The sequence below is a fragment of the Hesperophylax consimilis genome, chromosome 4 (genome assembly GCF_061612785.1).
Source record: "Hesperophylax consimilis isolate HC1 chromosome 4, BYU_Hcon_1.0, whole genome shotgun sequence".
NCBI lineage: Eukaryota > Metazoa > Arthropoda > Insecta > Trichoptera > Limnephilidae > Hesperophylax > Hesperophylax consimilis.
In genome coordinates this window covers 21,171,159-21,189,549 of record NC_142839.1, presented here as the reverse complement: position 1 = coordinate 21,189,549, position 18,391 = coordinate 21,171,159, and the positions used below count along the sequence as shown (strand labels likewise).

Here is an 18,391-nt window from a genome sequence, read left to right as displayed (position 1 = left end):
AAAGCTCACTTTGAGTCCGCTAGTCAGCTCCGATTGAACTATCCTGATGATGACTTTCTTATGGTAGGTGATTATAACATTTCTAGACTTATCTGGAATCTAAATTCTGAAAGACAGATGATACCACAAATACCTGTTGACGAAGCCAGCTTTACTGTTATAGACTTTTTATCTCTTTGTGACTTTTTTCAATATAATAACATCTTAAATGTAAATCAACGTGTTCTTGACCTAGCCATTAGCAACATGAACTGCTCATTACAACCTTGCATTCCACCCCTTTTAACTGAAGATTTGCATCACAAATCTTTCAAAATAGAAATAAGACTAAAAAACGAACCTTATTTAATACATCAACCACGACAAGTCTTATTATTTAATTCAGCTGACTACGTCAAGATTAACGAGTTTTTGGAGCAATTTGACTGGTCGAATATTTTTTCTTCAAGGGGTATGGAAGAAGCAACTGATAAATTCTACGAAATTATTAATGAAGCTATTGATCACTACGTACCATCAAAAACCATTTATCTGTCTCCCAAATATCCCCCATGGTACACTCCCTACCTAATCAAAATCATCAAAGAAAAGCTAAAGTATCACCGAAAGTTTAAAAATTATTCACACCCCTCAGATTATCATACCTTCTCATTACTCAGGACTCGCCAAAAAAGAACAGAAAAAGAGTGTTATACTAATTATATAAAGAAAGCCGAGGTAAATATAAGGAAAGATGTGAAATATTTTTGGACTTTCGTGAAATCAAAACAGTCATCTTCTGAAGTACCTAATAACGTGTATCACAAAAACATTTCCTCAAGTGATGGTCAACGAATTTGCAATCTTTTTAACGATTACTTCCAATCTGTCTTTATCCCCGATAAAACTACTAATAATACTTCCACAAATATTGTTGATACAAGTAATGATGTTACCATCAATTCAATTAATTTTGATTCAATTGATATAACTGCACCATTAGTGTTAAAACATCTCAAAAATGTGGACACTAAAAAAAGTGCCGGTTGTGATAAGTTACACCCAATTTTTATTGTTAATTGTGCTGAAACACTAGTTACTCCTGTAACACTACTGTTCCAAAAATCTTTTAAAGAAGGTGTATTTCCTACCATTTGGAAACAAGCTTTTGTTTCACCTGTTTTTAAAAAAGGGGACAAACACAACATTGAAAATTATAGACCTATCTCTAAACTATGTATCTTAAGTAAAATCTTGGAAAAAATCGTGTATAACCAACTTTTTGACTTATGCAAAAATACTATTATTAGCCCGCATCAACATGGTTTTTTTCAAGGCAGATCTGTTGATTCGAACCTAGGACAGTTTACTGATTTTGTTCTTAACTCTATGGATAATGGGAAACAGGTAGATTCCATCTACACAGATTTTTCTAAGGCTTTTGACAAAGTTAATCACGACATACTGTTAAACAAGCTCTCGAAAATTGGTATATGTGGAAATCTTCTGAGATGGTTCTCTTCATATGTTAAAAATAGAAGTCAGGCTGTTGCTTTAAAAGGTTACATGTCACAAATTATAATTATTCCCTCAGGGGTACCGCAAGGCTCCCATCTAGGGCCTCTCTTGTTTATTTTATACATAAACGACATGAATCGTCTTATTAGTAATTCTTGTTTCCTATTTTACGCTGATGACATGAAATTATATAAATGTATTAGCTCCATAGATGATTGCGACCAATTACAAGAAGACCTTGGTAAAATTGAGGAATATTGCAAAAACAATCAACTATATCTAAACATAGATAAATGTAATGTTATTACTTTTACACGAAAAAAACATTCAATTTATTATACTTACAAACTAAACCATGTACCTCTACAACGAGTAGAAACAATAAGAGATCTTGGAGTAATACTAGATTCTAGAATGTTATTTAGGGATCATATTGAAAATATTCTAAAAAAAGCTTATAAGCAATTGGGTTTCATTATTCGAATTACAAAGCCTTTTACGGTAGCACACACCCTAATTCTATTATATATGTCATATGTACGGTCACAACTAGAATTCGCCTCAGTAATTTGGAATCCTCAATATCAAACATATATTGATCGCATTGAAAATATTCAGAACAAATTTATGAAACACCTATCGTATCGTTTTAGTGACCATCGATTTGTCCCTGTCACTTTAAATAAACGTAGAAAAATCTCTGATGCATTATTCTTACACAAAATCGTAAACTGCCTAGTTGATTCATCATATCTTTTAGAAAGGATTGCATTTCGTTGCCCCAAGCAAAACACCAGATCGAATGATTTATTTAGAATACCACATTGTAAATCCAAATACGCGCAAAACTCTGTAATAGTACGTATCTGTGAAACTCACAATGCCTTACGAGATGTTGACATTTTCAACCATAACTTAATATCATATAAAATTCAGCTTAATAAATTAATAAATTAAAATACTTTTATTTTACTCAATTTTTTTTGTTGTGAAAAGTACATTATTATCACCCGTAGTGAATAGTATAACTATGCGAAAAGTTGTATTTTTTCTTTTTGTTTTTATATTTATGTATTTCTTTATTATGTTTATTTTTTGCCATTTAATATGTTGTGTAGGTAAAAAATACTAAATCTACATTTAATTTAATGGAACTTAATTGGTCTAGAACATATGAATGTTTATTGTTATAATTTTTACTGTACGACTGTTTGCTTCCTAAATAAAAAGAAATAAAAAAATTAAAAAAAACATAGATATAAAGCACATTTTGCGATTTTTCCAACCTATAAAAAAACATTAAGGCAATGCCATACGTGGTAATGCAAAATCATGTGTTTTTGGTTTGAAAATTTGGTCGCCTAGAAATGTTTCAGATGCTTTAATTGAATACATCTTGGCCTTTGAAATAATCGAGTATTTTTTAGATAAGTCTTTTTATAAGCCCCGAAAAAAATAATGTAAAGGCCTATGAAAACTGCTTTAAAGTTCAAAATGTCCTACTTACGAACCCATTTTCGGTTATGATTTTATTGTATAATCTGGAATATTAAGTTATTTATAAAATGATCGAAAAAAATTAAATATTTATGCTTGAACATCCACAAAATAAAATAAAAGGCACTTTTTGGCCATGTTTTTTTCTTGCATAAATCAAAACAGGCGGATGGTGTTAAGCGGGAATTTAAACCTTATCGCCATCTACGTAAGGGTTGTTATTGATAGCGGCTCAATTTAAAATATTACACGACGTAGTGCATCGCCTTAAGGGTAAACATATAAGAATTCATAATCTGCTCTTTCGTAAACTTTTTGCAAGTTATGTTTTAAAATAGTAAGACGAATTATTTGTTTGCGCCCGTACATAATTTATTATGAATAAATAGTTTTGTCCATATAAAAACTCACTTTTCGGATTTGCTATTTTAATAACGTGGCAAATTATGTTGTTTAGAGTATGGCGGAAACATTTTAATATTAAAATTATTCCTGATCAAAACATGTAATTTTGAGATGTTTTTTGCATACGTGATTTCGTTCGAATTTTTAATTATATTGAATTTATTGTTTCTTTACATGCGGTATCACCATTGATGTAGTCTAATTTAGTCTATGGGTATTACTGTTTACATTTTAATTATTGACCTCACTAGGACTAGCCTGTGTCGTAATCGTAATGCTCAATTATTAAAACTTATTTTTGTCCAAATTAAAATAGACACCCATGGTGTAGTCTGTATTCATAAAATACAAGTTACAGCAACAACAATCGTAATTATTACAAGGCACCTGGAATAATGACGGGTTTAGTACCTACATTTTTTGTTATTAAATTATAGTATAAGACGGTATCAAATATATAAATGTTGTATCTCGTGAAAACTATAAATATTTAAATTAGATAACGATTTACATAAAACCTGGAGGTTCTTAAGCACTTGGAAAATAAGTATTAATGTACATAATAATATTATTTACCATATCAGCAGACCGAAAAATTATTAAGGATTGTGTCAACTTGTTTTGAGATTTTTATCCTTTAGAATATATGTTTAACTAATTTATAATTCATAACTTATAACTTTTTATGTCTGTAGACCAGAGCTAATAAACACTTCAATTGGAGAGCAACATTGAGAAATGAGTACTTATGTATAAGAATTTGGCCACCAATTTTATTTTTCTGACGAGTTTTGAACTTGAATTCAATGCCCGCTGAAATCACTGAATAGAAAATCACTAGAAGTGTGTTCTTTTCTTACATTTCTCCATGTCATTGGGGATGCTAATACTAACCTTCCCACATTCTGGAATAAATAATTTATATATTAAACTCGATTATCAGATTTTGTATCATCTTAAGACGAGATAATACCCTAAAATAACGCCGGAATTGAACGTATGTGATGAAGTCGTGTAAAAACAATATTCGGCGCCGAAAAAAACCGTTTGCCGTTGAAAAACCGTTTTATAATATTTAAAAACCGTTTAAAAAAAATTTGCCTCGAGCGAACCCATGTCATTAGAATGTTATGAAAAACTGTTTTTCATAACACAGTTCTGGAATGGTGAGGGGATGTAACAAGTCAAATTTTACCTTAGCGTAGGACCAGACTTCTTCTTGGAATAGGAAACAAGCCTTGTCGGGCGTCTTAGCGGCCACCTCGTCGAAGATGTCCGGGATTGTCATGTTGTTCTTGTTGAACCTCCTCACTTGGATCAGCATCTTGATGTACCCCCACACTGCCCTGTAACAAGAAGGTTAACAAAGTTAGTCACTAGTCATTATATTACACTAGGCTCCACTTTATAGTAAGTAGCTCGTGAGAACCGCTATGACGTAGGTAGCGCTAATTGCTGCTACAACTGTCACCGGTACCCGGGGCTGCCCCTACAAGCGTTGGCCGGCGTGACGTCACAAACGCCCTCCGAAAGTACATAAATTAAAGTTCTGAAGTTCATTGAACCAAGGTTACGTAGGACAGATACATATTTTCCTTTTCACTATTTTTTGTTGAAAAAAGACCATACTGAATAGGATTTAAAGTTGGTATCTGTAGGGTAGACCGAGGCTATTCGGATCGGGTGAGTTATTCGGATCAAGCTAAGCAATATGGATATATCTCGGCTATTGTAACCAAATGACAATGAAAGAATTTGGACATAGCGTCCCCATCTACCGTATGTCATAATAGTAAAATTACCGATCTTACAGATTGCGTGGGTTGACTGCTAAAAATCGATATGTGTGAAGATCGTACAAGTTCGTCTCAAATAAATGCCTGATGTAATATTGTTCTCTGCGTTCTTAGTGTTTTTTCTGAAAAGGTAAGCTATTCAGTCATGTTCATATGTTATATATTTATCAATCAAATGCACAGTAAACAGAATTAAAGCGCAATAAATTGCATTTTGTAGGTTTTTGTATTTTACTTTGAGTAAATATCATATTAATAAATGTGAGGTTTAACGGACCGACGGTGGGGGGCTATTTGGATCATATTTTAATGCTTTTAAAATTCGATGCGTTAATTGTTTTATATTTTTATTTGAAACAGATGGTGTGCAACTATGTGAAAAAGACGACTAATCAATCATGGTCGAAAATTGCGATGGATGAAACCGATAGGAAAGTAAAATCCGGTGAAATGGGATTACGCAGTGCTGCTGTGAGCTACGGAATCAAATACACGACAATTTTAGTAGGCACATCCTTTTCAGGAGGATAAAAAGAACTCCCGCGTTGCAAAGGTGCCAATTTTTTTATATTACATCTCCAGTAAACGTTTCCAAATTGCGTAAAGATACTGAAGAAAAAATAAAAGCCTCGAACGCAAAGGAAATCAAAAGATCTCCCGCCAAAAACTGTCCAAAATTACAGTTCAAAGGAAAAGGTACCCCGGAACTTAAAGTTAAAAAATCTTCCGTAACAGCTTCTTCATCGGCTGGGGCTTCAAGAAAGTGGTTTTGCATTTATTGCAATGAAGCTTTTGTACATCCTCAAAAGGAAGATTGGATTCAATATTCTTCTTGCGAAGAATGGTGCCACGAAAAATGTTACGACAAGAAAGTTTTTAATAAAGTTTTTATTTGTGCGGTGGGTAAGCCAATAAGAGTGTAATAAGTGTCATGAAACTTTCATAAAAGTTATGGGTTCTAAAACATATTTTTGGTTTTTGTTTTTTTTTCATACTTAACTATTTATTCGGGTTTGATCCGAGTAGCCCCACCACTGATCCGAATCACCACATATATATGTGGTGATTCGGATCAGTGGAGAGGTCTACAGTAATAGTCATATGTTTTTTTAAAGTTACTTTATGTTATGATCATTAAAATTAAAACATATAAAAATGTCAAATGCTTAATATTAAATAATTTTTTTTTTTTTTTTCGAAAATGCATTAGTTTTAATTTTTTTCAAGAAAACATAAAAAATGATCCGAATAGCCTCGGTCTACCCTAATCTGTGTCCATAATCCATCATCAAAATCAAAAATACTAATTTCGGTTGTGTCTGTCCTACGTAACCTTGGTTCAATGAACTTCAGAACTCGGATTTGCTTTGTATTTGTGTTATTTTAAAAATTGGAACTATTTATTTGAAGAATTCAGATAGGCGATAAAATACTTACCTTTATTTTTTAATATTTTTAGCAGAATTTATTTAACTATTTTAACTGTCATTTTCAAAATGGGAATTATAATATCGCGTGATTTGTCATGGGTCTGCACTAGTTATTTAATAAATTATCTGTTATTACTGAAAAGAGACCACAGTCATGTACGTGCCTTTGAATGATAATAATAATTGTGTTTACATCATGCTGTGCAGGTTTAAAAAGCAAAATACTCTAGAGAATAGACATAATTTCCATTGAGCAAAATCGTGTATAATTTTTGAATTTATTGATAAAGGCCTGACTAATTTGACAGAGGGACATACAGCCAAATAACTCAGTATTGGCACACACTCCTTGATTCATTCACATTCATAGATACTATTTTATTATGCTAACTCGACTCAAGTTTCTGGTTCACTTATATTTTTGCCGTCCCCGACTTCTCCTACAAAACTTCGCAGTGTTTTCTGAATTTCAGTTCCTCATAATTCTGTGCATTTCCATACCAAACGAGAGAACGCAGCATATATAAAACTAGGAAATCTAGACATTGACATAAACTAGGTCTCGGTTATTCAATTTAATTTAAAAATATATCGAGACGTGATTTTAACGCAAATAAAACAAGTATACATGTACATCTTCCTATAAATTAAATGAGTGATACAAATTTGGGAGTTTAATGAAAATATATTTTTTTAACTCCTTGTTGAGCACTGTGTTGGCAATCTAAAAATCAATTTTAGTCTAGTAGTGACACAGAAACACGATAAAAATATCCATGGATACGAAACTCTACAATAAAATATTCCAGGATGCATGTTTTTGTATTGTTATCGCCGCCGTTTGATGACGGTAGAATAAAAAATTATGATTGTTTTAAGACCTAAAATAATGACGGTATTATAGGTACAGCAGATATCGTTCCAGAGCGGAACATAACTCAGTATCGTCCTGGTGAAAGACCAGCACCAGAATCGAAACGTTGCTGTAAATGGCTTTAGCCGTGTTTGGTGACCAGATCTGACTAGCCAAGTATTCCGATCTCCTTTACCTCCACACTACCTATAGCCTCCAAGTTCACCCCAATTGGGGATGCAATAGTTCCACTGGCATCTGCCTAGCTGGACAATTGATTCAAATGGCTCTTGGAACAGCTTGAATTTTAGCCTACTCTAATTATTGAGCCTGAAACAAAAGAAATGGCATTGATCTGGACGCTTTAGACTTCAAAAGACCGGGCCTGGATCTGAACACTTTAGACTTCAAAATTCCATCTCTTTGCAGAAGAGACAGGTATATATTATGCAACATGAACCAAGTGTGACTTTGTACCGGACTTTTTATTTGAGTCAAGATCAATCAATCACTTAATTTATTATTCTTTGTATGGGCCAAGGAGTTTGGAGAAAAAACACTTTATTGTTAGATGTATTGAATATGATTATATTCCACTTCGCAAACTCAGAGGTGGCCGTGGGCAAATTCGCAACTGTTGCCATCAATATTTTATTGATATACGCATTTCTATTTATATTATTAAGTGAAGGTATAAAAAACGAGTTAGGCATATGACGTAATAAAAAAAATAATATAAAGATTTCCAAGTCTTCCCAATGAATTCTGAACCGCACTTTGTCCCCATCAGATTCAACATTTTTATTTCAAAAAGTATTTACTTGGTTAAAAGTTTTGGCGTGTTAGTATGTTTCAACTTGTTGGTCAAATTCAAAGAATGAAAATGTCAAATTAACACATTGATCATATTTGGATAGTTACAAAAAAAACATACATGTGTCATTGAGTTACATCTGTATATACATATACACCTGCAGTCTGTTGTACGCAAATATTACATAATAATGCAGGATGATAAAATAATTTTTTTTTTATTTCGGTCTGATTTTAAAATTTCATTTTAAAAACTACATTGATGATAATCTGGTACCTACTAACTCGAAGTAACAACACACCCCCCCCCCCGGAAAAATTGAGTATGAGTAGCGATGGGTATATTAGAGATATTCATTTAAAAATGAACAAATATTCTATAATATCGATATAATCGATTCTAATTATTTCGTTCAAATGAATGTAGTAGAAATATTATAAAAGGTCAAAGTATACAATTTACATAGGTCATATGAAATAAATTTTTTTTGGGGCAGAGAGAAAAAACCATTTTTTTTGCCGGAGAGGGTTAAATTTAAGCGATTGATTCGAAACTTTAGTTGGACCTTAATGTGATTTTTCACAAAAACGATGCTGTACAAATCATTTATTATTATGAATTAAATTGTTTCGAAATTAGATTGTCAATACGTTTCGCTCATGAACATGAATAATTAGGAGTGTTTATGGCGTGATGTTACCCTGGATTAGTTCCACGACCACAACCGCGTGGTTAGAGTCCGGAGGAAGTGCTCCAACACCGACCATTTAGCTAATCCCTATTGATATGACCTCGTCGGTGCGGGCAAAGGGGCCGCGCGACACTCTACATTTGACACTCGGACAAAATAAATGCACATTCGCTGTCGTGGACTGAACACTGAAACACAACCAACAACCAATCCAATACACTCAGTAAACTGACGTAGAAAATAAAAACCTTTGAAATGTGGAAATACACAATTCGTACATGTATGTACCATAAATAAATTTACATGTATCTTGTCTGCCAGTGTTCAGGCATTTATGTTAGAAGGTTTTGAAACTACAGTCACTACAGGGTTTATTTGCTAGTGTTCAGGCATTTATGTTAGTAGGTTTTGAAACTACAGTCACTACAGGATTTGTTTGCTAGTGTTCAGGCATTTATGTTAGTAGGTTTTGAAACTACAGTCACTACAGGATTTGTTTGCTAGTGTTCAGGCATTTATGTTAGAAGGTTTTGAAACTACAGTCACTACAGGATTTGTTTGCTAGTGTTCAGGCATTTATGTTAGTAGGTTTTGAAACTACAGTCACTACAGGGTTTGTTTTCTAGTGTTCAGGCATTTATGTTAGAAGGTTTTGAAACTACAGTCACTACAGGGTGCCATTAAACATTACCAAGGATGAGTAGAAACCTTTAGAGGCATGACGGGAGACAGCCTTACCTTGTGAAATGAGGTTTCTTGGAGCAATATGACCTGAGGTTACGAAACGTCGTATTTTATTTCACGGGACCCGGTAGATTATATCGGTAGAATTTGAAGAAAAGAGGTCTGAACGCCAGAAGCGGAAATTATGAAAAACAACGGATGTAAGAAAGAAATAACGCAAGTCCAGATACAATCGTTGATTGTAAAAGCAGGGATTTACGCAGACTGAATACAATCTGTACCAATCAGAAAAATTGTGAAACTTGGCGTGGTTTTTATTTTCCCTTTGTATGACACCAAAAATAGATTTTGGATTAATACTTACGGTTTACTACTTACCCACAACCTTCAAAGGCAAAAGTCATCATTCTCACAGTTCTGATATTAATTCGTAATTATAATTACAGATGATCGACACAAATTATCAAAAGTGTGGGATGTTGAGTTACGAGACATTGCATATGAATACTAGAAGATATTATAGATGGATATGGCTGAAATCATCTGACTCCCTCATAGTGGTTATGTAAGAATTTCCTCGCAAACATTAATATTCCTGAGGATATACCATTGTGAAAATGAAATAATGATCAAACCCCCACGTAATCGGATATTCTCCGCGAAAGTGTGTCAGCACTCGACATTTTAACGAGCGGAGCAAAACAATGTTTGCAAACATCAACCGTAAAGATGGCATATGGTTATGATTGGGGTATATGATGCAACTACGGTAGATGTAATAACTGATCAGAGGTATCATCAGAGGTAAAGCAATCAAAACTCAACAATCCCAAAAAGCCTTCGCTGCCCAGTTGGTCTGCCGGAAGAATGTTCATTAGCCATTAGTCATGTTATCTCCTCATCATTCTTAGTCCATCCAATGACGTAGTTCGCCATTAGTCTAGTCACGAGATCGTCTCATAAGAAATAATTGAAGGATTGCATGACCCGTCAATGCTGTTTAATGGTACAGCAGACCCGTGAAAAATCACAAGAAAATATTATAAAATTTTAAAAAAATAATAAAAAATTGTGAAAAAATATTTCATTGTATTATAGGTACCTACTTTATGGCTTGTCTGAAATTTTCATAAAATCAGTTTTCATTTTAAAAAACGACACAATTCAAAGCAAATCCGAGTTATAGAGTTCATTGAACCAGATAACACAATCGAAATTACTTTATAATTACACAAATAAAATTAATGTAATAAACATACAATCTTTCAAATGAGCTAACGTTATTAATAAATATAGGTACTTAATAAAGTGGAAAAAGCTCTGGCGGCATTAAATTTGCAAATCTTTTTCTGTCAATGCAACTATTTTAAATAAATAATAACTAAGTAAATAAATAATTTTCATATCGAAACGTCATATCTTATCCATTACAAGCTGTAAAGCTATGGATTATCCACCTCATTGTCAAGAAAATATGGCGAATAATGTTTATTTCTATTGATCAATAAGCAAAAAAAGTCTAAAAAATAGCTATATAAATATCTAGACGAAGCTAGATAGTAAAAATATCACGATTTAAAAAAATATATATGGCTTAATGTTATATATAGGCCACGATAGTAAATAAAACACGAAAGATAAGCCAATACTGGTACTTTGTAATACTTATTTAGTCAGTAGAAAGTTATTGTTTCCAACTTTAAACTTACTTCCCAGCTGCAAATTTTGTTTGAATAACTGTAACGTTTATTTTCGTAATCATTTCGAAGATTTTATTTGATTGTATTAAAGTTCAAATGTCTTTTTTCATTTCTAATATAGTTGTAAAGCTGCACATCTTGACATTACCTGGTGAGGTAAGCGGTTTTTGTTTTTATTGTATTATACTATTTTTGAAATAAATTCGTTTCTCTATGGCAAATCTGTGCTGAACCAAGTGACTCCCGATGCCGTCGACTAGCTGAATAATGTCAGCTCCCACTTTAACCTCCGCCAGCTATAGTATAACCAACCTTACGAAGAAGAAAAATTATTATATTAATATTTGAAACAATATCGATAACATTAAAACAATGAAACAGAAAAACATAATCGTGTTAAAATTCGGAGATCAATTGATCCCACCAGCAAGAAACTCGGCGGAAAAAGCGAACAACCGTTTACATACAGTTGACGTCGGCAGCAAGCGAACGGATCTTTTCTCACAAAGACTACATAATACATTTCTATACGAATGAGTTACCGGCATGCGCCTTTTCACCTCATACCTACATCTTCCTAAAGTCCCTACCTTAACCCAGCTCACAACGTCGCTCAACCGGGTATAGATATGGTCTTATTGGTTGCAAGTGCATCGTACCCCTCCGTTTTAAAAAACGCACAAAATAGTATTACTAATTTACATATGTACCTACATAATAATATTTTATGAAAGAAATGCAAACGCTTGTATTTTATAAAAAGTGTCGTCACTCATTTTATTATTTGTACGTAAATGAGCCAATTTGCAAAATCCAACTGGCATAATTTAACATATGTTTATAAATAATTGGTTATAAAAGTGACATTTTATTGCACTTTAAGGGCCCACTATTCGAATTTCATCCAATTTCCGAGATATTTTTCTTAAAAGTTTGAAGTTTTTAAGCTCTTAAAAAAATATATGTTATTCTTTAAGATAGTATCTATTTGTTCCAAAAGCCGAAACGGTAATTATTTGAAATTCCCTCGATAGAAATAAATCGCAAAGTATGCTCCGAAAAATATTATTAACACTTTTATTTCTGTTATTTTACAAGTTATATGTATGAAAAAAATCACAATGCTTCTTTTAATGCTACTCAATAGACCCCAAAAGTAATTTTTGCTATTTTTGAAATACGCCGTGATTTATTAAACATTTTCACAACTGTCGCTTACGCCTATTGCTTTTAAATCATATTTATTATAGCGCGCTCGCTCCGACTTGAAGATTAACCTATCTTTATTTGAAAAGTTCATTCGCCAACTCGAGGGCTTTGGGGGCAGACGTGTCGTTCATCGTTCTATGATCTACAGACGTGCGATTACGTGCAAATATTTGAATTTATAAAGATAATTTTTACGCGTGTAAAGTTTATGAGTTAATAAATATTGTTTTTTCAAAGATGGGAAATACACGAAAGATATCCCGTATTTCAAAGAAAAAATGTTATCTCATAAAATTATATCCTATCTAATAGGTGAGAAGAAAAAAATACAATTTTTGATTTATAAGCTTATAATTATTATAAACGATAATTTACTATAAAAATTAATAATTCATATTTTTATTTATGTATTGTGTAGTAAAAAGTTATTATTTTTTTTTCAGAATAGGTACTTTGGGAAATAAAACTAATTCCAATGCATTAGAAATTACGGGGTAAATTTTTATTAATTTAGTTTTCTTGTTGTCTTGTCTCTTTTCTTGTTCCTATACGATCGTGATTTATTTGCGAATTAACTTTCTACGTACACAAATACACACGTCACTTTACATCTGCTCCTTAGAGTAATATTACTCTAAGATCTGCTCTAATGATTCACAATGCAACGATGTCCGAAATATAATATAATATGTAATAATAATAAGGGCCACCTGTTTCAAATAACAATACTCGAACATGGAATCCAGAAAAATAATGAACGGGCCAGCGAAAAAAGCTATTGAAAGTTCTGAAACTGTGGGGAATATAATTTAATAAAATAAAATACTTTTTTGTTTTAAAACCACGATATTTATTAATTTAAGAACCGACCGGTTTCGCTTTACTTAAGCATCATCAGGGTACAAATTAATACTAAACAAGAAGTACATAATGTGTGCATATATATAACAAAATATAGAGGGAGACAACATGATACAAATATAAGCAACACAAAGACGGTCATAAAATACATTAACATAAGTGCACAAGTAATGGAAAAACCGCTAGATAATTATGTAGACTAATGGGTTATACGAATAAATCGGGAGAAACAAAACATCAACTGGCAAGGTGGTAAGGAGGTAAGGAGAACTGGGAATTTTTTATGGGTTTATTGGAAACAGACTTAATATTGGACTACTTGATATGTCTAATTGATTATTAAGTATCTGACTTTTGGTTTTTACAGCTTTTTTAATTTCTAGTGCCTCTAAATTGTTTAGTCTGTTACCATGCCCGTTTTTATGTAAGATGTTAGCACCGGTGCTATGACAGAATGTATGATCTTTATCGATCAATTGATTTGCAAATTCGGAAAAAACCGTTATTATTGAGGTTTTATTGATGTTTTGTTTTTCCCGATTTATTCGTATAACCCATTAGTCTACATAATTATCTAGCGGTTTTCCATTACTTGTACACTTATGTTAATGTATTTTATGACCGTCTTTGTGTTGCTTATATTTGTATCATGTTGTCTCCCTCTATAATATATTTGTATCATGTTGTCTCCCTCTATATTTTGTTATATATATGCACACATTATGTACTTCTTGTTTAGTATTAATTTGTACCCTGATGATGCTTAAGTAAAGCGAAACCGGTCGGTTCTTAAATTAATAAATATCGTGGTTTTAAAACAAAAAAGTATTTTATTTTATTAAATATGTCAAACCACAAAGTGATTGCTTTCTACAATAATATAATTAAGTTCAGTGATGTTATTTTTCATGTCGGAAGGAGGCCCTGAAGAAAATAATTTCTCTCAGAGCCTGTGTCATCTTTGAGAATGCTGTATAGAGGGTCTTTTTTGAGGAGGAGGGAGTGAACCTGTCCTGAATGTCAACTGTACAATTTCTACCCAGAATTAACTTAATTGTACGTTTTTTGACTAACCGTACCTTGGTGTTCTATTTTCAATAAACTCTTTAATTATGTTTCAGATGTGAAATCTATACTCCGCTACAGAATGTTTTGCCCAAGTCTTGTAAAGATGCAAAGGCACGGAGGTAATAATAAAATCATTTGAGCCCTTTACTGTTATTTAAAAGGTCACTTGAAGTGCAGTTATAATCAATGATTTTATTTTTTTCTAGCTTCCACGAATAATCTGAAAAGGCATTATCTAAGGATTATACTCTTAAGGAGAATATAGAAAATGTAGAAAGGTGAAACGGATTTAAGATTTTCGATGAAATGATTGTGTTGTGAAATATTTATTTTGTTATTTATTACTTTATTTTTTTTTACAGTTTTACCGTACGCGGTCTTGTTGTAGAGTGGTATATCTAACTGTCATGGAAAGTTTTTTTCTGAGCTTTAAGAGAAAGGTTTCTTAAAGATACTGGAGTTATTCTAGGGCTATGTTAGATTTTTCACATCGATCACCGTAATGCTTGCCTTCCTGAATAAATCTAATTTTATTTAATCATTAACGGCCAAGATATTTTTGACAATGGTGTGTTTTTATCTTTCTGTATTCCAATCATTTTGCTTTGCTTCTAGGGTTGTGCCCCAGTATTGCTTTTTGGAGACTGTAAACGGATCTCTCGGCATTTAATGAAACTGCAGCAGAACAAAGGCTGTTGCTATATTGACGTTCATGGTATGTTTTGCTCAGATTGACGATAAGGTTTCCAGATCCGCATTTCGCTCGAAGCATGTTTAGGGTAATAAGTTTATAGTTTAGGGTTCTTTCACCGTATTTATGGGAACATTTCAGAACCACCAATCTTTCATTTTGAGTGAATCTTGTGTTTGTGATTAAATTATATTTGACAATTTAAACAAATAATATTTAGAGAAGTTAAAAATAAAATTGAAAGTTCACTGAAAGCTTAAACTATTAAAAGTAGTAATTTCATAAAAATGTAAATAAATAGAGCCCCTTTCACATTTTAGAATGTAATTTTATGTTGCTTACATGTTTTATTACTCTTTATAATTATTGAATTGTTTAAATGAATAAATAAATACTTACAAAAAAGTCTTCTGATTTGTAAGTCCTCGGGAAGCACTAAGGATCTTTCTATCTATCTTTATAATATAATAAATTTGATGAGCATAAAAATGTAAACGTGTATATAATTGATATAAATGTACAAAAGTAGATATTACACGTGTATAAATATTATATTGCGCATATTATACAAGATGTCGGGGGTAAAGTGCACAAACTTCGGGAGGTGATTCTAATTGATAGTACAAGTAAAAAAGAAAAAAAAACTTTTTTTGGAATTCCAACGTTTTAAGATAGTTTTCGAGTAAAAAAGTTTAATTTTTTTAGAAAAAAAAACAATTTCTTCTACGGAAAATAAATTTTTGTGGAAAAAATTTGGAAATTCGAATAATTTCCATTTCATTTTTACTTCTTCTAGCATTTAGAATAACCTCCTGAAGTTTGAGCACTTTACCCCCGGACACCCTATAAAGATAACCATATAAGAAAAACCTTATTGATGTAAAAATATATTTATTGATTTTATAAAAGTTATAAATTACTTTTATAAAAGTGATAATAGTATTTTAGTATAGTAAAGTAATTTTTATACCTATTCAAATAACTTTCGTAAATGTTTTTTGTAAAATTAAAAAAAAATAATAATTAATTAAATCCGTAATAAAACCCATATTTTGAGAACCATCTTCATTTCGACATCGTTATAATTCGCTCGGTGCTAACTAAAAATGGTTCTGTTTTTCTAAAATTGCAATAGATGTCGGTAATTTAATTTCGTTATTTAAATTATAATCCCCAAAATTATTCCTAATACGAATTCAGACACCTCTGTCGGATTCTTTTAACACTAAATATTGTTTATTTTGAGGGTGTTGCCCAAATCTAAATTCTTCACGCGGAAAGCGGCCTCGTACCATAGAACTATACAATTAGAGGCGCTATTGCGTATATCTCATCGAAACTTGTACCACTATTAGAACGCGATAAGCAGTGCGCGTAGACCCGGATTCCGTAGTTTTAGTTAGAGCGTTCTAGGTCAATTGGAGGTAAAAAAGCGAATTTTTTCGCTTCATGTCTCATCTAAATATAATAAATACATTAACGCCTCTTATGGACTTGCTTGGCATATAAACTTGCAAATTTGCTAACCACAAAACACTATTCTTCAATGCATGGATTTGACATGTTTAGTGATATCAAAATATGAATAAATTTGCTTTGCTTTCCTCCTTATTTGTGATTTCATAAGAGTTTCAAAAATTAACAGTCAATAAAATATTAATAATAAACAGATATTTTTTTTAAATAGTCATATTATGGGTAATTTTTTATCACAATTTGGGAGGCAGGTTTGGGTACCGCCGCCCCGGGAATAGCATTTATTGGAAAAACCATAACCTCTGCCATAGCACACTCCAAGTGGTTCGCTACGTTTGGTGATATAGCAGGGGTGGCCGGGTTAATCGGGAGGTAGGTTTGGAGAGACCCTTTGACCTCTCCTGGTCTCTCTACCAATCACCTTCCGCCGCAGTGGGAGGGATATATTCATACATCCTTCACTCCTGGACGTACCTACTGATCCCTAGATTCCTACCCAACCCTCATACCTTTTACCTTCCCAGAACTTCATCTTCCTACTTGTCTTAAATTTATTTTCACCTTTATTCACATTAATTTATTTTTGTTATTTAGACATCTTACCTGCATCCTTGATTCGGTTATGTTAATTTATTAAAAAAAAGTTATATAAGTACAGGGTGGGGCAAAAGTAATCACCCTATTGGAAAACGCTATAACTTTTGCAAATGGCGCCAGATGTCAATTTGGTTTTGACATCTGTGAAGTAAACAAACGCAGAATACAAATCGACAAGACATGAATCGGTTTACTCCGCAAGAACGCGGAATAACAAGCAGTACCAAAGTTTATCATTAAAAAAAAATTACAGCAAAAGAACATCAGGTGATTTTGACGGTAACGCATTGGACTGCCATTCCGAAGGTCGCGGGTTCGAACCCGGCGTGCGCAAATAAATTTTATTTGATTAATTTGTGTTATTTCACAATTAATTAATTAAAAATAATATATAGTATTTTGCGGCACGTTCCAGAGTGGAAGATACTACCAGTATCGCCCTGGTGTAAGACCACCATTCAGAATTGAAACGTTGCTCCAAATGGCTTTAGCCGTGTTTAGTGACTAGATCTGAATAGCCAGGTACTTCCCCACCTTCCTCTTTCCCTTCCCCACTTACCTTCAGCCTCACAACATCCCCCAATTGGGGATGCCATAGTCTCACTGGCTCCAGACGGGAGCAGTTGGGACTCTTGTGAGGTATTCACTATAAAAAATTAAAAAAAAGGTGATTACTTTTGCCCCACCCTATACAATGTTTACCAATTTTTCTAATAATTTTATTTATTTCATATAATTATCTTTTATAACAATAACTAATTTTCATTGTACTCATTTTTGCCTACGGTACTTATTTGTGTATTCTAAATTAAATTGCATTATATGTTTATCCTGACGAAGAAACCTTTGGTTTCGAAACATGTGATTATTTTGATGAAATATTTGTATTTATGTATATTATTAGATATAAAGTGATTTATTTTCATAAAAATAAACAGTTTTGCCATATTTTTTTTATTTCCGCGATTGAATAATGTTTTTTTTATTTTTTATATTAACTCCACACAGGAGGCCCTGAAGAAAATAATTTCCCTCAGGGCCTTTGTCATCTTTGGGGATGCTGTGTGGAGGGTCTTTTTGTGGAGAGGAAGGAGTGAACATGGGTCTTGAAGAGTCCCATGT

The 18,391-nt window shown here is 32.6% G+C and overlaps 1 protein-coding gene and 1 long non-coding RNA gene across 2 annotated transcripts in view; one reads left to right on the top strand and one right to left on the bottom strand.

Moving 5' to 3' along the window:
• Fatp1 (Fatty acid transport protein 1) overlaps positions 1-18,391 on the bottom strand; it is an 80,153-nt gene that overhangs the window by 23,664 nt on the left and 38,098 nt on the right. Inside the window, exon 3 of the mRNA XM_089651486.1 lies at positions 4,595-4,745. Within this exon, the coding sequence (XP_089507612.1) occupies positions 4,595-4,745 (151 nt within the window). The remainder of the gene's footprint in view (positions 1-4,594; positions 4,746-18,391) is intronic.
• On the top strand, positions 14,249-15,528 carry LOC149424352 (uncharacterized). The gene is made up of 3 exons (XR_016305784.1): positions 14,249-14,624; positions 14,712-14,783; positions 15,121-15,528. It is a non-coding gene; the product is annotated as an uncharacterized LOC149424352 (long non-coding RNA).